The sequence below is a fragment of the Chenopodium album genome, chromosome 10 (genome assembly GCF_948465745.1).
Source record: "Chenopodium album chromosome 10, dcCheAlbu1.1, whole genome shotgun sequence".
NCBI classification, from domain to species: Eukaryota; Viridiplantae; Streptophyta; class Magnoliopsida; order Caryophyllales; family Amaranthaceae; genus Chenopodium; species Chenopodium album.
Window position 1 is genome coordinate 23,258,232 of NC_137843.1, and position 17,116 is coordinate 23,275,347.

The following is a 17,116-nucleotide window of genomic DNA, read 5'->3' on the forward strand; positions in this document are numbered from 1 at the left end:
CTCCCATGAATAATGCCTAATTTGCAATTGAGGCACTTAAAAAAACAAGAGTGTATGTAAAAAAAAAAAACCCGGGAATTTAAGTTTCAAATTTCTGGCATTACACAAACCCTAAGAAACAGAAATTCCACTTATCTTTTCAAAAAGGGGAAAACAAACCAATCAATCAGACTCATAAATCAAGAGTTAGGGTTCTTGAGAGCAGTGGTGGATTTTTGAGTTTGGGATTTCAATGGCAACAACGCAATCAATGTACTCGCTTCCAGTTCTAGCTCGCCCCGAAATCATCGGAATTTTAGCCGAATACCAGATTATCAATATCTCCGATTCCGATCTCACTAACCCTACTTCTAATTTCGTCTTCAATCTATACAGTTCCCTGTTACTTCACCTCGATTCTCTCCAGTTAATTTTAACCCTGACCCTAATTTGTCTTTCTGTTAATTTCATTTTTAGCTGTTTCGAATGACATTTTCAATTTGAATTTCTCCAGGGAAGATCCAAGTCAGGTCGATTTCGAGGCGTTGGAGCGGTTCGAGAATCCTGATATGCATGTTGATGCCATTAGAGCAATCAATTTGTATAGGAAAATTAAGGATGTTCTAGCTGCGATTGAGTGCCCAATTAGTTTCACCTTACCTGATTTGATCCGCCCCGACTCCAATCGTACTGTCAAGTTTGCCTCGGCTATCATCAATTTCTTCCTTCATAAGTGAGTTGCCTGTTTGTTGTTTACTAATTTTGTTCAATTTCATATTTCATATTTCAAATTAGTTTTATAAATTTTAATGGTAGTAGATTGTGTTGGTTTGTGTGTCTAAATTCTTTTTTTTTTGAAACAAGTTTGTGTGTCTAAATTCTGTATGCTTCATGAACTATAGTGAATTACGCGAAATGTGATAGAGTAATGCTTACCTTCATAAACTGTAGGGAATTACGCGAAATGTGATAGAGCTATGCTTACCTTCACGAACTGCAGGGAATTACGCGAAATGTGCCCTTAATCTCTTACAAACATAAATGGTATACCCTATTGCGCAGAAACGGAGTTCATGCTCTATGCTGAGTCGATTATTCCTTCATTTTAAAAAATTTTTGCGAGATAATAAAGATGAGAGAAGTTGGTTTTAACTATTTTTCTTTTATCATTCACTTTATTGAATTATATGCCTTCCAAAATTTTATTAATTTTACTACCTTTTATTTTTCTCAATTGTTGGTTTTGCTTTCCAGTATACGCATTCCTTCTAAAAAAGCGTTAATTACTACTCAAATTATGTATTTCTCCCTTTTTTTTTTTGTATATTTCTCGCCCATTTATTGCTATTTACAATAAATCTGAATTGTTAACCAATTTGCAATAACTCTTCTTATGAAAATGGGGATGTTGAAGAGGCATTGTTTATGACAAAAATTAAGTGTAAATATGCATACAAGGGGGAAAAATACATATTTTGAGTCTTGTTCAACATTTTTTTGGATGGAATTTGTCTATTGGTAGCAAAACCAAACAAGAATTAGTTAAATATAATAAAAAAACATAAAAATTAATAGGGGAATTCTCTTTGGTAATACCATATTTTAAAAATTTCTCAGTGATAAATTGTAAAAATTCTTTTAATATGGGGTAAACTCTAGTTTGTTATACTAATCCAATGGTGACATTAATGATAATTATATGTAATTATGAGTCTAACTCTAGTTAAGTTCTTTAACCATGATTAATTTTTTATTTTATAATTATTAAATTATTTTAAAAATAGTTTTTTTCAAAAAAAAATAAAAGCACACCAACCAGACCGGCGGCAGGCCCCTCGCTCTTCCCAGCCAGTGGCAGCCCCGTACCGGCCAACCATCGTCCAAACCATGCGTCAGCAGCCCAGAAGCGATCTCTCTCCCTCCTTTCCCCACCTCGACTCTCAAGTCTCAGCTCCTCCCATATTCACAATCAAGTGAACAAGAATCAAACACCCCCTCACCCCGATTCATATAAAGCTCGTGAAACCTCTTGAAGTAATTAAATCGGCCGGAAGTTGAACGTGAAAATGATAAGGTTTTACCAATTCCTGTAGAGATCTTTTTAAGGATTTGAATTGGTCGAAAGTCTTTCATGCCGAAAAACCCTAATTTCTGCATTTTAAAGTGTCGAAATATCGTCGATTGAAGCTTTACAATTAGGTTATGGCGACCTTGAATTTCTGTAAAAATGGTGGATGATTTAATCCAGAAACTTCGCGGGGCTGACTTACGAGCAATTTGCATCAGATTGGGTGTTTTTCTAGCGGCGGATTGGAGGAGAGAAATGGGTTTGGTTTTTCGATTTGGGGTGTAAGGTGGGGAGTCGGGGTGAGGACAGGGGTTGCCGGCGGGAATGGGGGAACCTGGGCATGGGCGCTGCCAAGGGGAGGGGCTGGGGCTGGGTTGGTGGGGAGGGGTTGGGGTTTTTTTTGAGATAATTTAATTATTAAACAATTGAATAATTAATCAAAAACCTCTAACCATAGTTAAAATTTAATAAATATTAATCATTAATGTTATAAATAACTTAATTCAATAATATAGTGTTACCAACGATAATTAGAATTTTCATTGTTTACCACTGAGAAAAACTAAAAATATGGTGTTATTAAAGAGAATTTCCAAAATTAATAAAGGTGGTTTATTTTAGTAAAGAGATAAAAGAAAGGAAGTCAAAACCAAATTTACCTAAAGATTATACTTCCCCCAATCTACAAATATTGCAACAATTACCATTTTAGTAAGTTTCACAAATATTTCAACAAATTTGAACGTGTTTTCCTCCTTGTCTCTCCTTATCACGTGGGTCCATATCTTTATTCCTCTCTATCTCTCTTCTCTTCTTAAAATCCGTATCCCCCCACCTATGTTGCAATATTAGAGGAACAGTGGAAGTATCTATTTTTTTAGCTAGTATGAAATTGGCAAGTTGCTTCTTCAATTTTTGTGGTGTAATGTTGTTGAATTTGACTGTTATTTCTATCTTAAATCATTGATATTATCATAAACTACATTCACTACATTTTGTTTTGTTACTAATCACTTAATTAAGGATCTTTAAAATTTGATTATTTCCCCCATTTTAAATAATTGACACACTTCTCTTTTTCGTCCGTTCCCGAATAATTGACACATTATTGAAAATGGCTAGGACCCACTAATATTTAATTGTTTTTCTATCTTACACAATAACCTATCACTTTTAAGGTCTATATTAAAATAATCCTCACCCCCACTCAAACATGTCACTAACTTCTCTTTACTATGGCCCATGCACTATATCTATGAATAAAATAACATTCCACTAACTTCACTTTACAATAAACAATTCAATAAACCAACTCACTCAAACATTTCTTAAACTCCGTGCCCTTTTGAATGTGTCAATTATATGGGAACGGAAGGAGTAACATACATTTAATAACCCTTTGCTCTCTCTTATACATACTTTTTCTAGCCTTTTACTCATTTTGATATCATGGCTATTGTCCATAACATATTTGAGAGCTGCCTGATGAAGGTCCAAATAAGGCCAAGTTAGGTTTTTATTGAAAATTTCACAATAAAGGTATTTCCGCTGAAGAATAACTTGATTTGGTTTTTGACCTTACATCGTGTAAACTATAAATACTTAAAACAAAATGACCTTTGAAAGTCCATAATCAGACAAATCTTGCTGCAATGTTTTTGATATTGTATGTCCTTGCATATCTTGACAAATTGATGGTCAAAGTTGGTGAGCCTTCAGCGCAAACTCGAATCGTGATTTTATTGGAAGTAGTGACAGTTACCATGTTCATCAAAAAAGTGGATTACACTATAGTTTGAATTATGTTTATAGTGTTTCGGTCGTGTAATTACTTGTGACTTTATTGTCTTGTATGCTTTGTGTTTTCTTAATAATGGATCATTCGTATATTGTAGCTATCTTTGTTATTCTGATATCTGTTATATATGTGTTGCCAATGGGACAGAGATTCAAAATTGGGTATGCTAAAGCCATTTGCTGAGGAACTCAATGTACTAGAAGAGGAGTGCAAGCAACGTGAGGATAAAATTTCACTGGTGACATGCTTTATTATATATATCTCCGGAAAAGTTGAAAACATGGGTGGAAATATGCTTTGATTAATCATAATATTTAATGCAGTTAGGAGAAGAAATTGCAGCATTCAATGAAGCAAGAGAAAGGGAAAAGCCGTTGGTCCAAGACGCTGAGGCTAAGGTAAAGGAATTGCAGCAAAACCTTGATAATCTCAACAGCTATCAGTTGATTTTGAGGAAGGAGCGTCAAGCAATGAAGGAGAAGGCCGAAGAATTGGAAAACACTGTAAGAACTTTGTTAGTTTCCTTCTTCCTTCAAGTCATCGCGTTTTCTCAATTAATTTTTTTCAGTTAGGGATAATTGTTTCTTATACATTGACATTGTTTACTTTGGTGCTCATGTAATACCCTTGCATTGTTATTACTAGCTCAAGTTGGTTGTTTTTTCACACTTTTAACTTATTATTTTGTTACTAGTGAGCAAAAATGGCTTTGTAAGTGAATTTGCAACCAAGGGTTGCCAGGTGATTATAAAAAATTTGCAACCAATGAGCAGTTATGCTCTCTAGCACAAATCTTGAGTCAACTGTGCAGCATATAATGCTGAAGTGATAGACCAAATAAATTTGCTAGTACGAACGTGGTTTGTTTATTCAATATCTATTACAAGATCTAGTGCAGTAGTGTCTAAATTGTACCCTTAATCACATTGTCAAAAGTAGTTTCATATTTTCTTGATGTAGTGAACATCTCTTCGTTGTTTTATGTAACTGCTCATTTTTTTTTCTTTTTTCTTTCATTAAGGTTAAAAGTTCAGAGTATGAACTCATCCAAGCTACACAAGAGAATGCTACTTTACGTTCTAAAATCGTGCAATCACCAGACAAACTTCAGGTATAACTGCCAGCTGTAAACTGTACTCAGTTATATAGTTCAACTGTATTTTAGCTGTTTATTCATTGTTGATAGAACTACAAATTGTTATTTCTGCAACTCATGATTGTTTTTTAGCTTAAGAAAGTATCTCTATAATGCTATGGTCTAAAGGCATAGTCTGGTACTCTTTTTTGGCTCTAAAAAGTTTTCATGAAATTTGACATCTTGACCAGCACATCAAGATTTGTTAATTATTAAGAATATAGGATTAATTGGGCTCTGTCTTTTCAGCTTCTTCCTCCGTCTAATATATTTTCTTTGTTGACAAAATATAAAGAAGTATTATATAGAGTGCGCAAGTGTGTTGACGAAGCACATAATGAGGAAAATCATGCACGTAACTTGCTGTTTTAATATGATACACCGAGACTAGCACAATTTAAAGTACTGCACATTTATCCATGAGGATATCAGAAATATTATTTCTTCCCATCTAATATGACTCTGGATTAATAGATATGTTTTCCCTTGAAGTTTCTAACTATATTGGTTTCCTTGCAAAGTTGCAATACTTTTCATTTGTGCTAAAAATGATCAACATGATTTCTCTGATTGAGATATTTTAAACTATATAGTACTTGCTTTTGAAGCTTTGGTTTATAAGGTCTCTTTGTATGATAATATTTTAGATGCTCGCTTGAGGCATTTGTGCCTTGAATAGATTTCATCCAAACATGTTATCATTTCTTTCTCTCCTTTCCTTGGGTATTTTATCATACAAGTATAATTAATTTTAAAGGCTGTGGGGAGGGTTGGGGGGGGGGGGGGTGGAGAAGCAGATGTGCAACGGAATATTATCTTAATTGATTTTGTTATGTTCTGTATTCATCTGATATTCTGAAAGTTTGGGAACTAATCACATCACTTCTTACAACTGGTAGAGGACGTTAGAGGAAAAGAAAGTAGTTCAAATGGAGGCAAAGGATTCTGAAAGGCTAGCTTTCCAAAGTTTTCAAGAAAAGACTACAGTTTTGGAGGTTTATACGAAGGTAATATGTGATAGTCTTTTTTTGTCTGTGGTATATGATCATTTCCTATGCATTGTGTAGCTCTGTAGTTGCCAGTTTGCTTGCAAATCTAATTTTCAAGATTTATTTGTAAGATTTGTCTTCGCTTTCCATATTAGTTTGCAACCTTCCATCCCATACCTTTTTTTTTTTTTTTTTTTTATTTTTTATTTTTTTTATTTTTTTAATTTTATATAATCATCTCTGTTCATTCCACATGGCTTGCGTATTGATTTCATTTCTTGTCTTAGAGATGATTGATTTATTGTCAGTTGGCTGTGTGAAATACTTTGATTTGGTGACATGAAATGATTTGATTGGTAGCCTTGTCGATTGTTGATTGGAGAGATGAAACTTATTGTACTTTTAACTGTTAAAGGAAGTATAAGTTCTAGCATGATTTATTTTTCTACAAATTGAAGATTGAAATTCTACGTTATTTACATCAAGAGGTAAGGATGTGGTTTTTATGCTTTTGGTTTTCTAATTTTCAAGATTAGACAGTTATACTTTTTGTTAATTTAGAATTTGGCTGTATACTAAGCCATTGAAACTCTGATTATGTTTATATGCTACACAATTAACACATTGCTCATGTTAACTTAAAAATTTGCCACAAGTATCAATAGTTTCTGTTTCCCTCCATGCATTGTGCATAATGAAGTTGGACTGCTATGAATTTGTGAAGTAGAGAATTTTAAGGAAGGCAATTCACATGTCACTCTATGTGCTGCTTATCTCAGGCTTCGCAGAAAATGACAAAGCAGTTGGCTCAGATGCAAGCAATACAAGAACAGGTTTGTCTCTTGTAATCAATGTTGTATTTTAATCTGTTTCAGAATGTAAGAGATATAGATCCTAGGCATATATCCGCCAGCTGAAGTAATATTTTTTTATTCCCATAAGATTTTTGCAGCTACAGTTTGCACACAAATTAAGAGAATTGGAGATAGTATGTTGATGTGGTGAGTATGTGGAAAAAAAGGTGGACAAAGTAAGAGGGTGGAAAAAGGTAGGTGGATATAGGAAAAGATAAGTAAAAGAAAGTGATAAAATGGGGGAAGTTTTCAAAAAAAAAAATAAAAATGAAAGGGGTAAATATATAGGGGTAATGTGGGTAAGGTATTAAATGAGGTTTGCCAAATATAGAATAATGTAAATGTGTATAGAACTATCAGGAAGTCAAGGAACACATTAAAATAGAAACTGTAAAGAACTTCAACCATTAAAAAAGTAACAATATCATCATCCCAAAATATAAAGAACACACACACACACACACACACATATATGTATATATATTGTCGTTGTGAGGAAAAATTTTGCTCCTCCATCCAAATAACAATATCCTAATTATTTATACAAAGGAATGGAAAAAAAAAAAACAATAAGTTCAGATAATTGATTAAAATACATGGATGTTTGACATTGCATTGAAGTAATTTCAAGGTAATTATCTTCTAAGGAAATTCTACAGGATAATCCTCAATTTTTGCTACCTAGATTTGGTAACCCACTTTTATTTCTATTTCACAAAATGACCCTAATTAAAATTGTATTCCATCTTATAGCCTTATTGGGTTAATTTTAACCTTAATGATTAAAATTACCTATATGCCCTGACCTACAACACTTCACAAAATCCACAAGGACCACCACCACCACATCAAAATTGCAACCGTACATCCATCACCGTAAACTAACCATGGCCCGTGAAATCTACCCCAATCACTTGCAAATCCACTTTTCTTAGCTGGAAATTGCCCACCCCACCGCTGAAAACCCATCACCCATCACAAAACCACCCCCTCCAACCGTAAACAACCTTACCCAACCAATAACAACCCCACCCACTGCTCAATTGATAAAATCTACCACCTTTCCACCCAAATCCAACCACGCTAGCCTAAAACTGCTCACCCCTTCGAAAATTCAACCCACACCGTTTACCCCCTTTAAAAATCCGAGAGTAAGGTGGGGGGGAGAGTAGAGAGAAGGGTGGTTTTTATTTATTTATTTATTTATTTTTCTAAATTTAATTGAATTGTTTTTTAAATCTTACCATATTTAGTTTTTTAACCAAAAGTTTTAAGTAAAACATTCATTTAGGTTATAAGGAGGAATAATTTTTTTATTTGGGCCATTTTATGAAATTAAAAAGGGAAAGTTGTAAGAGGGTTACCATTTAGAATTTCCCTTATCTTTATAATAATTAAATATAATATGGTATCCGTTCCATTTTACTTACAATAGTTTGACTTTTACCTTTGCTGATGCATTATTCAACTATTAAAATCTTTAAATAATTTAAAAATTACTTCATGAATTTAGCAATATCATACTTGACTATTGCCTTACATATCAATTACTAAAGATGTGAAAAAAAAAAAATGTGAGTAGTGGCAAATGTCAAATTGCTGGGTTCAATTTTAAAGAAAGGAGTAAAATCAAGAAAAGGTAAGGAAAACAAAGTAACAAAAGCCCCTTTAATAAATCATACTATTTTCATTTTCTTAAATTACACTTATGTTTGCACGAGAATTAAGCCCCTAAGAAAGCGTGTGTAAAGGTAGGAGAACAAGTGACCCAACATACAAGTGGGTAAGCTGTGGTGGCCTCCTGTAATATATTACTATAAGCCGGTAGGTTTTAGTGGGCGAAATGAGTGTACAAGTGTATAACAAACTATGCCGTCAATGGTATAAAGGTAAACTGCAAAGAATTAGGTGGTCTTGGGGCTGGAATGTAGCCGTGTTTATGTATATATGAGGGTTGTTGAATGGAATGAGGAAATTAAAACCCCAAGAGAGCGGAGTGAAATTGAAAATTGTTTTGATGAAACCTAATATAGTTAAAGGGGTAGAGATGCGCACAAAACCCAACCATATATAATCCTTGGGAAATAATGTACCTGCATCCCTTTTACCAAATGATCCCTTAAATGCTTAGGTACAACGCACACGATAACTTAAATTGGAAAGGAACATTCATATGATGGCCGGAAGGAGTGAGGAGATTCACATTTTTTAGGGGTCCTAAAAATCAATGAATTATTCTGAATTAGTGCATCATTATTACTATGGAAAGGAAGTTTGTATGGGAAAGAGTGAAGAGATTCACGCTATATAAGAGTTATGAAAATTACTCAAATCTTTATCTTTTGTGCATCTTATAGCATGTTTCATGATAGCATGTTATTGAAATTGAACATTAGGATTCTTTATTTATATAATTAAATTTTAAAATTTAGTAATGAAAATTTGTAAAAGAACATAAATTTCAATTAGTGCATGCCTCGTTGGAAGTGTTTAGCAAACAACTTCTGAGCCTCAAATAAGGTCTGCCAAAGTTTCAACTCTGGTTCCCTTTATTATCATAATAGCTCATTAGCTAAGTTTCCTAATAAACACTGTTAAGAAAGGATAAGAAATTATGATTTGGAAAGAATTGTAGTAAATGCCAAATATCCAGATTTCCATCTTTTGGCCGTCTTTCATCCATTAGTGTCAATTGTACCATAGTTTTAAATTGGCATCCCAGTAATCTGCCACTGGGTTTGGGCACTGTGTGGTAGCATTTGTGTCGAACACCAACGATACAAGAGAAATATATATATGCTTAGTTATGTAATTATTGGTTGACAAAAGTTGGGTACTCTTACAGGTGAATTCTTACAAATCTGCTGAAAAGGATGTTAAGCAACTGAAGTCTAAGTTGAGTGATGATCAAATGCTGGAGAAATCACTTGAAGCCAAAGTAGTTGAATCCCAGTCCAAAGGTTTTTATGTTTTGAGATTCCTGAGTGGCTGCTTCGTTTCTTTTCAGACATTGCTTTGCCTGCAACTTATTCTTTGCTTTTCACAGCTAGACAGTCGGATGAACAAAAACTTCTCATTGAAAAGGAGGCAAAGCTGAGACATGAGGAGGACACAAGGTTATTGAATAATGCAAAGTTGGAGGCAGAATCACGGAAACATGATCTGGAAACACGGGGAAGGAAGATTGAAACTGTGGTAGCTGAGGTAATCTATTCTACAGTTAAAAAGTTTTAATGTTAGGTGGGGTATATTGCTGGTGTAATAGGTGTCTTACATTTCAAGACATTTAAGTTGTCTTCTGTTTTTATTAATTTCTAGGTTGATTCCATAAAAGAAAAGATCAAGTCAACAAAGGATCATGCAGCAGTGACACAAGAAGAGTTGCTGAAAAAAGGTGAAGCGATTGTAAATGAGGTAATTTTTTATATTATAGAGTAGTCTGTTGTTTGTCCTAGTCTGATTTATTGTTTTATGGATTTTCCATATAATGTGCAAGATTTATCTTTTCCTTCATTTAAAATACTTATTTTTATTTTTATTTTTTATGTAACATTTTTTTTCTTTTACGCATTATTTGGATTGAGAGAATTGGAGGGAAAGGAAGAGAAGAGAAGGTCCCTTGTTTAAATACCTTTTGATAGGAGGGAAGGGAAGGGAAGGGAAATGGAAGGATTCATTTTCCCTCCTTAAATAAACCAAATCCTTCCAATGTTGGAAAGATTTGGAGGGAAACTGTAACCTTACCTTCTCCCTCTCCTTCCATTCCTCTCCCTTCCTTCTTCTTCCCTCCCTTCCCTTTATCCTCCGCTTTGCTATCCGAACAAACTGTTAATGTGAATTGCTTCCTTGTTGATACTTTGATTCTATTTTTTTTTATTAGGGCTTGCTTGGATTTAAGGGAATGGTTAGGAGGTTAATGATTAGGGGGGGATTTGTTAGGGGGTGGTAATTTTAGAGGGGAAACTATTAAGGGGACTAATTTACAATAGGGTTTGGCACACAGTATTTTATTACTAGGGAAATTTATTCTTGTGTTTGGTGTTACTAGGGAAAATATGTACTTCGATTCTTTCATTTCACAACCATTTTTTTTCTTTTTCTTTTTTCCTTAAAATTATTAAAATCTGATTAATCCCAATAAAATCATGAAAGCTAAATCTGATTAAGAAACCTGAAATTTATCCCAATATTATTAAGCCTAGTAAAATCCCACATTTTTATTTTCACCCATTTAATCAACAAAAATCACATGAAAATACTTTTTAGAAACTTAGATGATTGAATTTATGGTAATACTACATTGTCTACATGGTAATCTGAAAAACCATAGTAATATATTTGTCAAAAGAAATATAAAAAGAAAAAAAAAGCATGAAGAAGTAATTCAAGATCCTTGTCCTTTGGAAAAATTAAACAAAAAATGTTTTAAAAAAAGTTATGGTAAAGTAATATTCAATTGCAATTCAAAATTGAAGAAAAAGAAGAAGAAAAAGAAAATCAAGGTAAAAATTGTAGTAATTTTTTATTTTTAAAAAATCTAAAAATTGAAAATCAAGTGAATAATTTTTTTTTTAATAACCGTAAATCAACATAAAAATTGAAGTAAATATATAATAAATAAAAATCGAAATTAACAAATTACTGAAGAAAAAAAATTAATCATGCATACCAGATCTCAAAACAAATTGGAATTCAAATTGCAATCATGGGCATGGAAGGAAGAAGATAGAGGATTTAGGATGAAAAGAAAGCCTAGGTAAGGTTGTGACGAGAGAAAATTTAGGCTAATGGAAATGCCAAGTTGGACTGTAACCGGATAATTGTTACTGTAGGGGGGGTGGGTTGGGTAATATATTACCCTCATTCATTTATTTGAGGGGAAGTTTTTACGGGCCTAAAAGATTATATTCAATCTAGGCAAAGAATACAAGTCCATAATTATGTACCCTTTAACTTTTACACCCCATTTCTGGTGGGGCCTCAGTTGTAACTTGTAACTTTTATATCTGCTACCTGTTACCACTAATTGTTCTGTGATGAAATCTCTGTTACCATATTTGAGAAGACACCATTTGCCCTTTGGGATTTAATGTTGGTGGTTTGAATTTTGCTTGGAACCATAATTCTATTGTTGATTATTGCCTCATAATTACTAGTTTTTGAATAAAATTCGGTTACTTTCTCCTCATCCAATCCTTGCATCACTAGAGGGAGAATTGATTAACTATCACTTTTTGAGGTGAAAAATGAAAATATTATGCATTATCATACTATCTTATCATCTCTAATATCAAACATCATTTAACTTATGAGTATTTAGCCTTTTGCATTCATTCATTCAATTAAATTTCAATGTAACCACAAGGTTAGTGAAATAGCTATAATAGCTTGGATTTCTGAAAATGACCATCCTACTTAGTGACTGTTCCAACAACAACAATAATAGAGCCATAGTCCCAAAATGATCGGGGTTGATTATCGTGAATCGTTATAAGGAACCGTTTGACCATGAAAAGAGGACATAATAAGATAAACAGTTGTAAAAGTTTGAAAAAGGTGTGTAAAGTGAGAAAAAGAAAGAGCATCCAAATATATTTAAGAGAGTATTAAACGAGTGCCAAGAATAAAATTTAAGAAAGTTTTAAAGGAGTGGTATTAATGTGTGATTAAAAAACATAACGGTTTAAGAAAACTTTAGCAAAGGAAAACAATAAAGTTTATAAAACACGAATTGAGTAAAATAATAAAAATAAATGCTAAGATAAAATAAACAAATGTATATACATAACCATGATATGCCCTTGATGTGAATTTTCTACCTCCACACCGCCCTATCCAACACCATATTTTCCTCAATTTCCAAAGCACTCATATCACCATCGTCCAAGTTTTCTTAGGTCTTTCCGTACCCCTTGCGATCCCAACATTTACAACTCTTCAAGTCTCCTCATTGAAGCCTCACTTGGTCTTCTTCTTACATGGCTAAACCACTTTAAGCGAATCTCTCTTATCTTGTACTTAATCGATGTAACCCCTACTTTCTTCCTAATTATCTCATTCCTTAATCGATCCTTTCTTGTATGGCCACACATCCATCACAACATATGTATCACTGCCACATTCATCTTATGCACGTGGCAATGCTTTACAGCCAACATTATGTAGCATATAACAAGGCAGGCCTTATTGCCATTTGGTAGAATCAACCTTTTAATCTACGAGTCATGCTGGGATCACATAAAACCTATCGCACTCTTCCACTTCAACCAACCCACTTAGATCCTATGAGCTGTATCAACATCCAATTGTTCATCCGTTTGAATAACATATCCCAACTATGAACCTTGGACAATCTTTTCATCCAAGGTGATCAACCTTGTCTCCCTATTTCTCACGCCGCTAAACTTACATTCCAAATAGTCCGTCTAACTTTCAAGCCACGAGATTCCAAAATCCGTCTTCACAATGTTTTCGTACCTTCCATGCCTTTTTTTTGTCCTCATCAATAAACATTGTATTGTCAACAAAAATCATGCACCATTGTATATCATCTTGAATTGACAATGAGTTATTGACAATAGCAAAAAGAAAAGGGTTAAATGTAGAATCTTAATGAACTCCAATAGTAATAGTAAGCTTTTTGATCGGTCTTAACAGTGGTTCGTACACCAAAGAATCTCCCTTTCAATACCTAACCCCGAAGATGCTCCATAATCATTTCCTTGTATCTGAGAGGAGAGGAATTTCCAGAGTAATAGGATGGAAGTTTTATCGGAATAAATTCGAATGGTACCTCATAATCCATCTTATAAGACAGCTAATAGAGATCTATTGAGAAAAAAAAGGAGGATTAACATATGCTTTTATTGATTTGGAGAAGGCTAATGATAAGGCTTATCGTTGGCCTTCTCCAAATCAATAAAAGCATATGTTAATCCTTCTTTTTTTTTTCTCGATAGATTTCCATTAGCTATCTTATAAGATGGATTGCCTCCATAGCTAATCTTCCATGCTCAAATCCAAAGTGATTTTCAAGATTATTCACACTTCTCCTTAACCTTTTTTCTATCACTTGCTCCTAAAATTTCATAGTATGACTCATAAGTTTAAAGTTTGCACAATCTTGGACATCACCTTTGTTTTTATCCAAAGGTATTAAAGTAGTTTTCCTCCACTCCAAATACATCTTATTACATCCCCAAATCTTGTTGAAAATAATTGTTAACCATTCAATTCTTCGTTCTCCCAAACATCAACAAACCTTGATAGGAATGCTATCTTTCTTCATTCCCATCTATTTTAGTGACATTCTGACTTCTTCCATTTGAGTCATTCGCATAAACTTCCGATTAACCATATCATGATGGACACTTGTATTACCTTGGGTTCAATCTTCAATAAATAGGGTATCAAAGTAAGACCTCCATCTATGCTTTGTTTCCTTGTCTTCACAAGAACCTTTTGGTCAATATCCTTCCCACATTTGACCTTCCCACATTTGACCTTCCCCATATCTTGTGTGTTGTGTCTTCTGGTCTATAGATGCCTCTTTCCCTTTGCTTCATATCCAAGCTTGCATAAAGTTCTCAATTCACCTCCGCTCTCGCATTTCGTACAACTCATAATTCTCATCACCTCTGCATTTTCCCAATATTTTATGGCGTTCATGTTGGCTCTTAATCGCTAGACGCACTTCTTGTCACCAAGATGTGTCCTTACTAGGTGGCATGCTTCCTTTGGATTCTCCTAAGATTTCTTGTCACTTATAACCCTATGGAGCTAATTTGCCTTATGTCTAACCCACTTAGTTTCTTGTAGGCACATTATGTTAATTCTCCACCCCTACTAATTTAACTAACCTCCCGATCAAAGAGCCGATATTCCAAGCACAAAAAACACCCTGCATTCCTTAGGCTAGCTTCTTTACTTGTGTTCGTTCGTCATGTGGACACCCTTGCATACTTGACACCACTGGCGTGAAATGTAGTGCGTCGTTGAGTAGGGAAAGCCTCCACGGTATCCAAATTTTGATTAATGTCCATAAGATGTGGCTAAGTTCGTTGATTGCCACAGACCTACCGCAATCCTCTTCCTTTATTCAGGCTTGAGACTGACATCAAAGTGACACTCATCGGCAGTGACTGCTATGTTTTAAAAGCGAAGTTACTTAGTGACTGTTTGGGGGGGGGGGGGGGGGCTTCTTTTAGCCAAAAATAAAGGTTGGGAGCGTTTAATCTATGTGAGAGATAAACTAATGTGGGGTTGGAATACAATAGATGAAACTTGGCTATTGCCTTTGAACCTAATTAATTAGTTAAAACCTTAATCCCATAAGTAGGTCAGTTACATGAACCAAAAGTGATTATTCCGTAATCTTATAAAAATTGTAAATTAGATATAAATGTATAGTAGATGCATAGCATAAGAGATTGGGACATACAACTTATGATAATATGATATTGCTTCTACTAAAGGACTTGCAACAGGACCATAGGGGTTTCTAAAATATCACCGATATCTTCACATATCACTATGTCTCGAGGTTACCATGGGTGACTTTCCCTCCTTACGAGGATGAAACTTTAGCCTCAATGATGGTTAGTTTGACTATTTTGCTAAACAAGTCGCCTTAGATTGTACCATAAGAGTAAACGAAAAATCCGGTGCATATCAATACAGGTGGGAAAAGCAATCCCATGTTAGTATCATCCCATCATATATCAATGGAGTCAATATTTTGTTGCAGGCTTTAGGCTATTCATGATCTAACTTTTGTCATTTTGTGGAACTTTCTGCAGAGTTGCCTCAATAACTATTTGTCATTGACCTGTATGAATTTTCTGCTATTCTTGTGTTACTTTTATTGAAGTTTCTTTACAATACTCTTCGTATCTTTATTCTTGCTTGAAAATTCTAAGGTGATCAAAGAAACTTTGATCACCTTAGGCCATATGACATGGCTTAATATAGGCCACACATTAAAAAACTTGCTACTGAAAACAAATGAAACATGTTTAAAATGGAAAGATTGTTTTATACAGAATGGTTGCAATGTACTACTTTGTATCTGATATATTCAATATTTGTTTACATGTAGCTAAATTTGTACACAAGCTCTACTGCACAAGTAATGTCAAACATGAAGTTGCAAATGACTGCGCCAGGGAATTGAGCTTGTCCTCACTCACCACACATATTGACATTGGATTGGATGCAAGGCCAATCATGTTGTAAATATTTAGTTCCTATGTACATGCATTTAATCTTTGTACTACCTTCGTTTTCTTGAATTCTACCCATTTACAATTTCTGTAGTTAAAGTTAAATATCTTTGATCTTGTCTTTGAATTATGTAAAATGAATCATTATCATGTAGGATTTGTTTTGATATATAATTTCATATATAATATCTATCTTCACACCCACATGAATTTGATTTATTTTTTGAAAAATTACATGTCACGGTAATTATACATACCTGATAGTGATTCATGTGTTTACAATCCTGATCAACCCAAACGATTTGAATCATAATTAAATCGTTTCTTGGTAGAATTGGACCGATTCTATCCCTACAAAAAAGTTTGATTTTTCAAAGCCCATAACTTTGATTTCAAAGTTGAAATTTGGCTTATAATATATAGTTGGAAACCTCTTGAAGTTTTCTTTTAACCCAATTAGAAGCTGGTTATTTTCTTATATAGATTTTATTATGTAGCCAAAATGTGCAAGGATATCAGTTTGGATTTAGTATTTTGCTCATATTGTATTTAATATTAATTGAAAATAAGCTTACACATACCAATTTAAAGCTCTTTTGAAATTCTATCCTACCATTTGAATTGAATTTCATGGATATACAGAATAATTGATTCATAAGTTTTATGAGCTTAGATTTGGGCATATAATAAAATACTTTGTAACATAAGTTTGTTGTGGTTGTCATTCTTTAGTTATGTCTTTAAACTGAACTAATTTGATACCCAGTTTTTCATTATCATTGGATTTTATATTAAAGGAAACAAATCTAAGTGTCAAAGACATAAATTTTTCATAATTCACCATTAATTGTCTTGAACGCTAGTGATAGAACTATTAGGTTATATGCACCAATATTCTATGACTTTATAGTGTATTATTTGAGCTATGTGCATGTGAAAATACTTCAAAAACTATTTTAAGTTTGTATTCTCAATAATATGTTAGAAACATCACAAGTTTTAGGAAACTTTGTAAATTACCACCCAAATAAGAGACCTGTTTTGAAATTACCACTCGTTAATTTTTTTTTTT

The 17,116-nt window shown here is 33.6% G+C and overlaps 1 protein-coding gene across 1 annotated transcript; it reads left to right on the top strand.

Moving 5' to 3' along the window:
* Positions 1-93: 93 nt before the first annotated feature.
* LOC145563814 (kinetochore protein NUF2 homolog) lies at positions 94-16,219 on the top strand. The gene is made up of 11 exons (XM_081624234.1): positions 94-405; positions 494-712; positions 3,993-4,083; positions 4,169-4,348; positions 4,867-4,956; positions 5,880-5,987; positions 6,749-6,802; positions 9,669-9,783; positions 9,870-10,027; positions 10,142-10,237; positions 15,921-16,219. Exons 1-11 carry the CDS (start codon positions 233-235, stop codon positions 15,993-15,995), a joined length of 1,359 nt encoding a protein of 452 aa, XP_081480360.1. The 5' UTR covers positions 94-232; the 3' UTR covers positions 15,996-16,219.
* Positions 16,220-17,116: the final 897 nt, after the last annotated feature.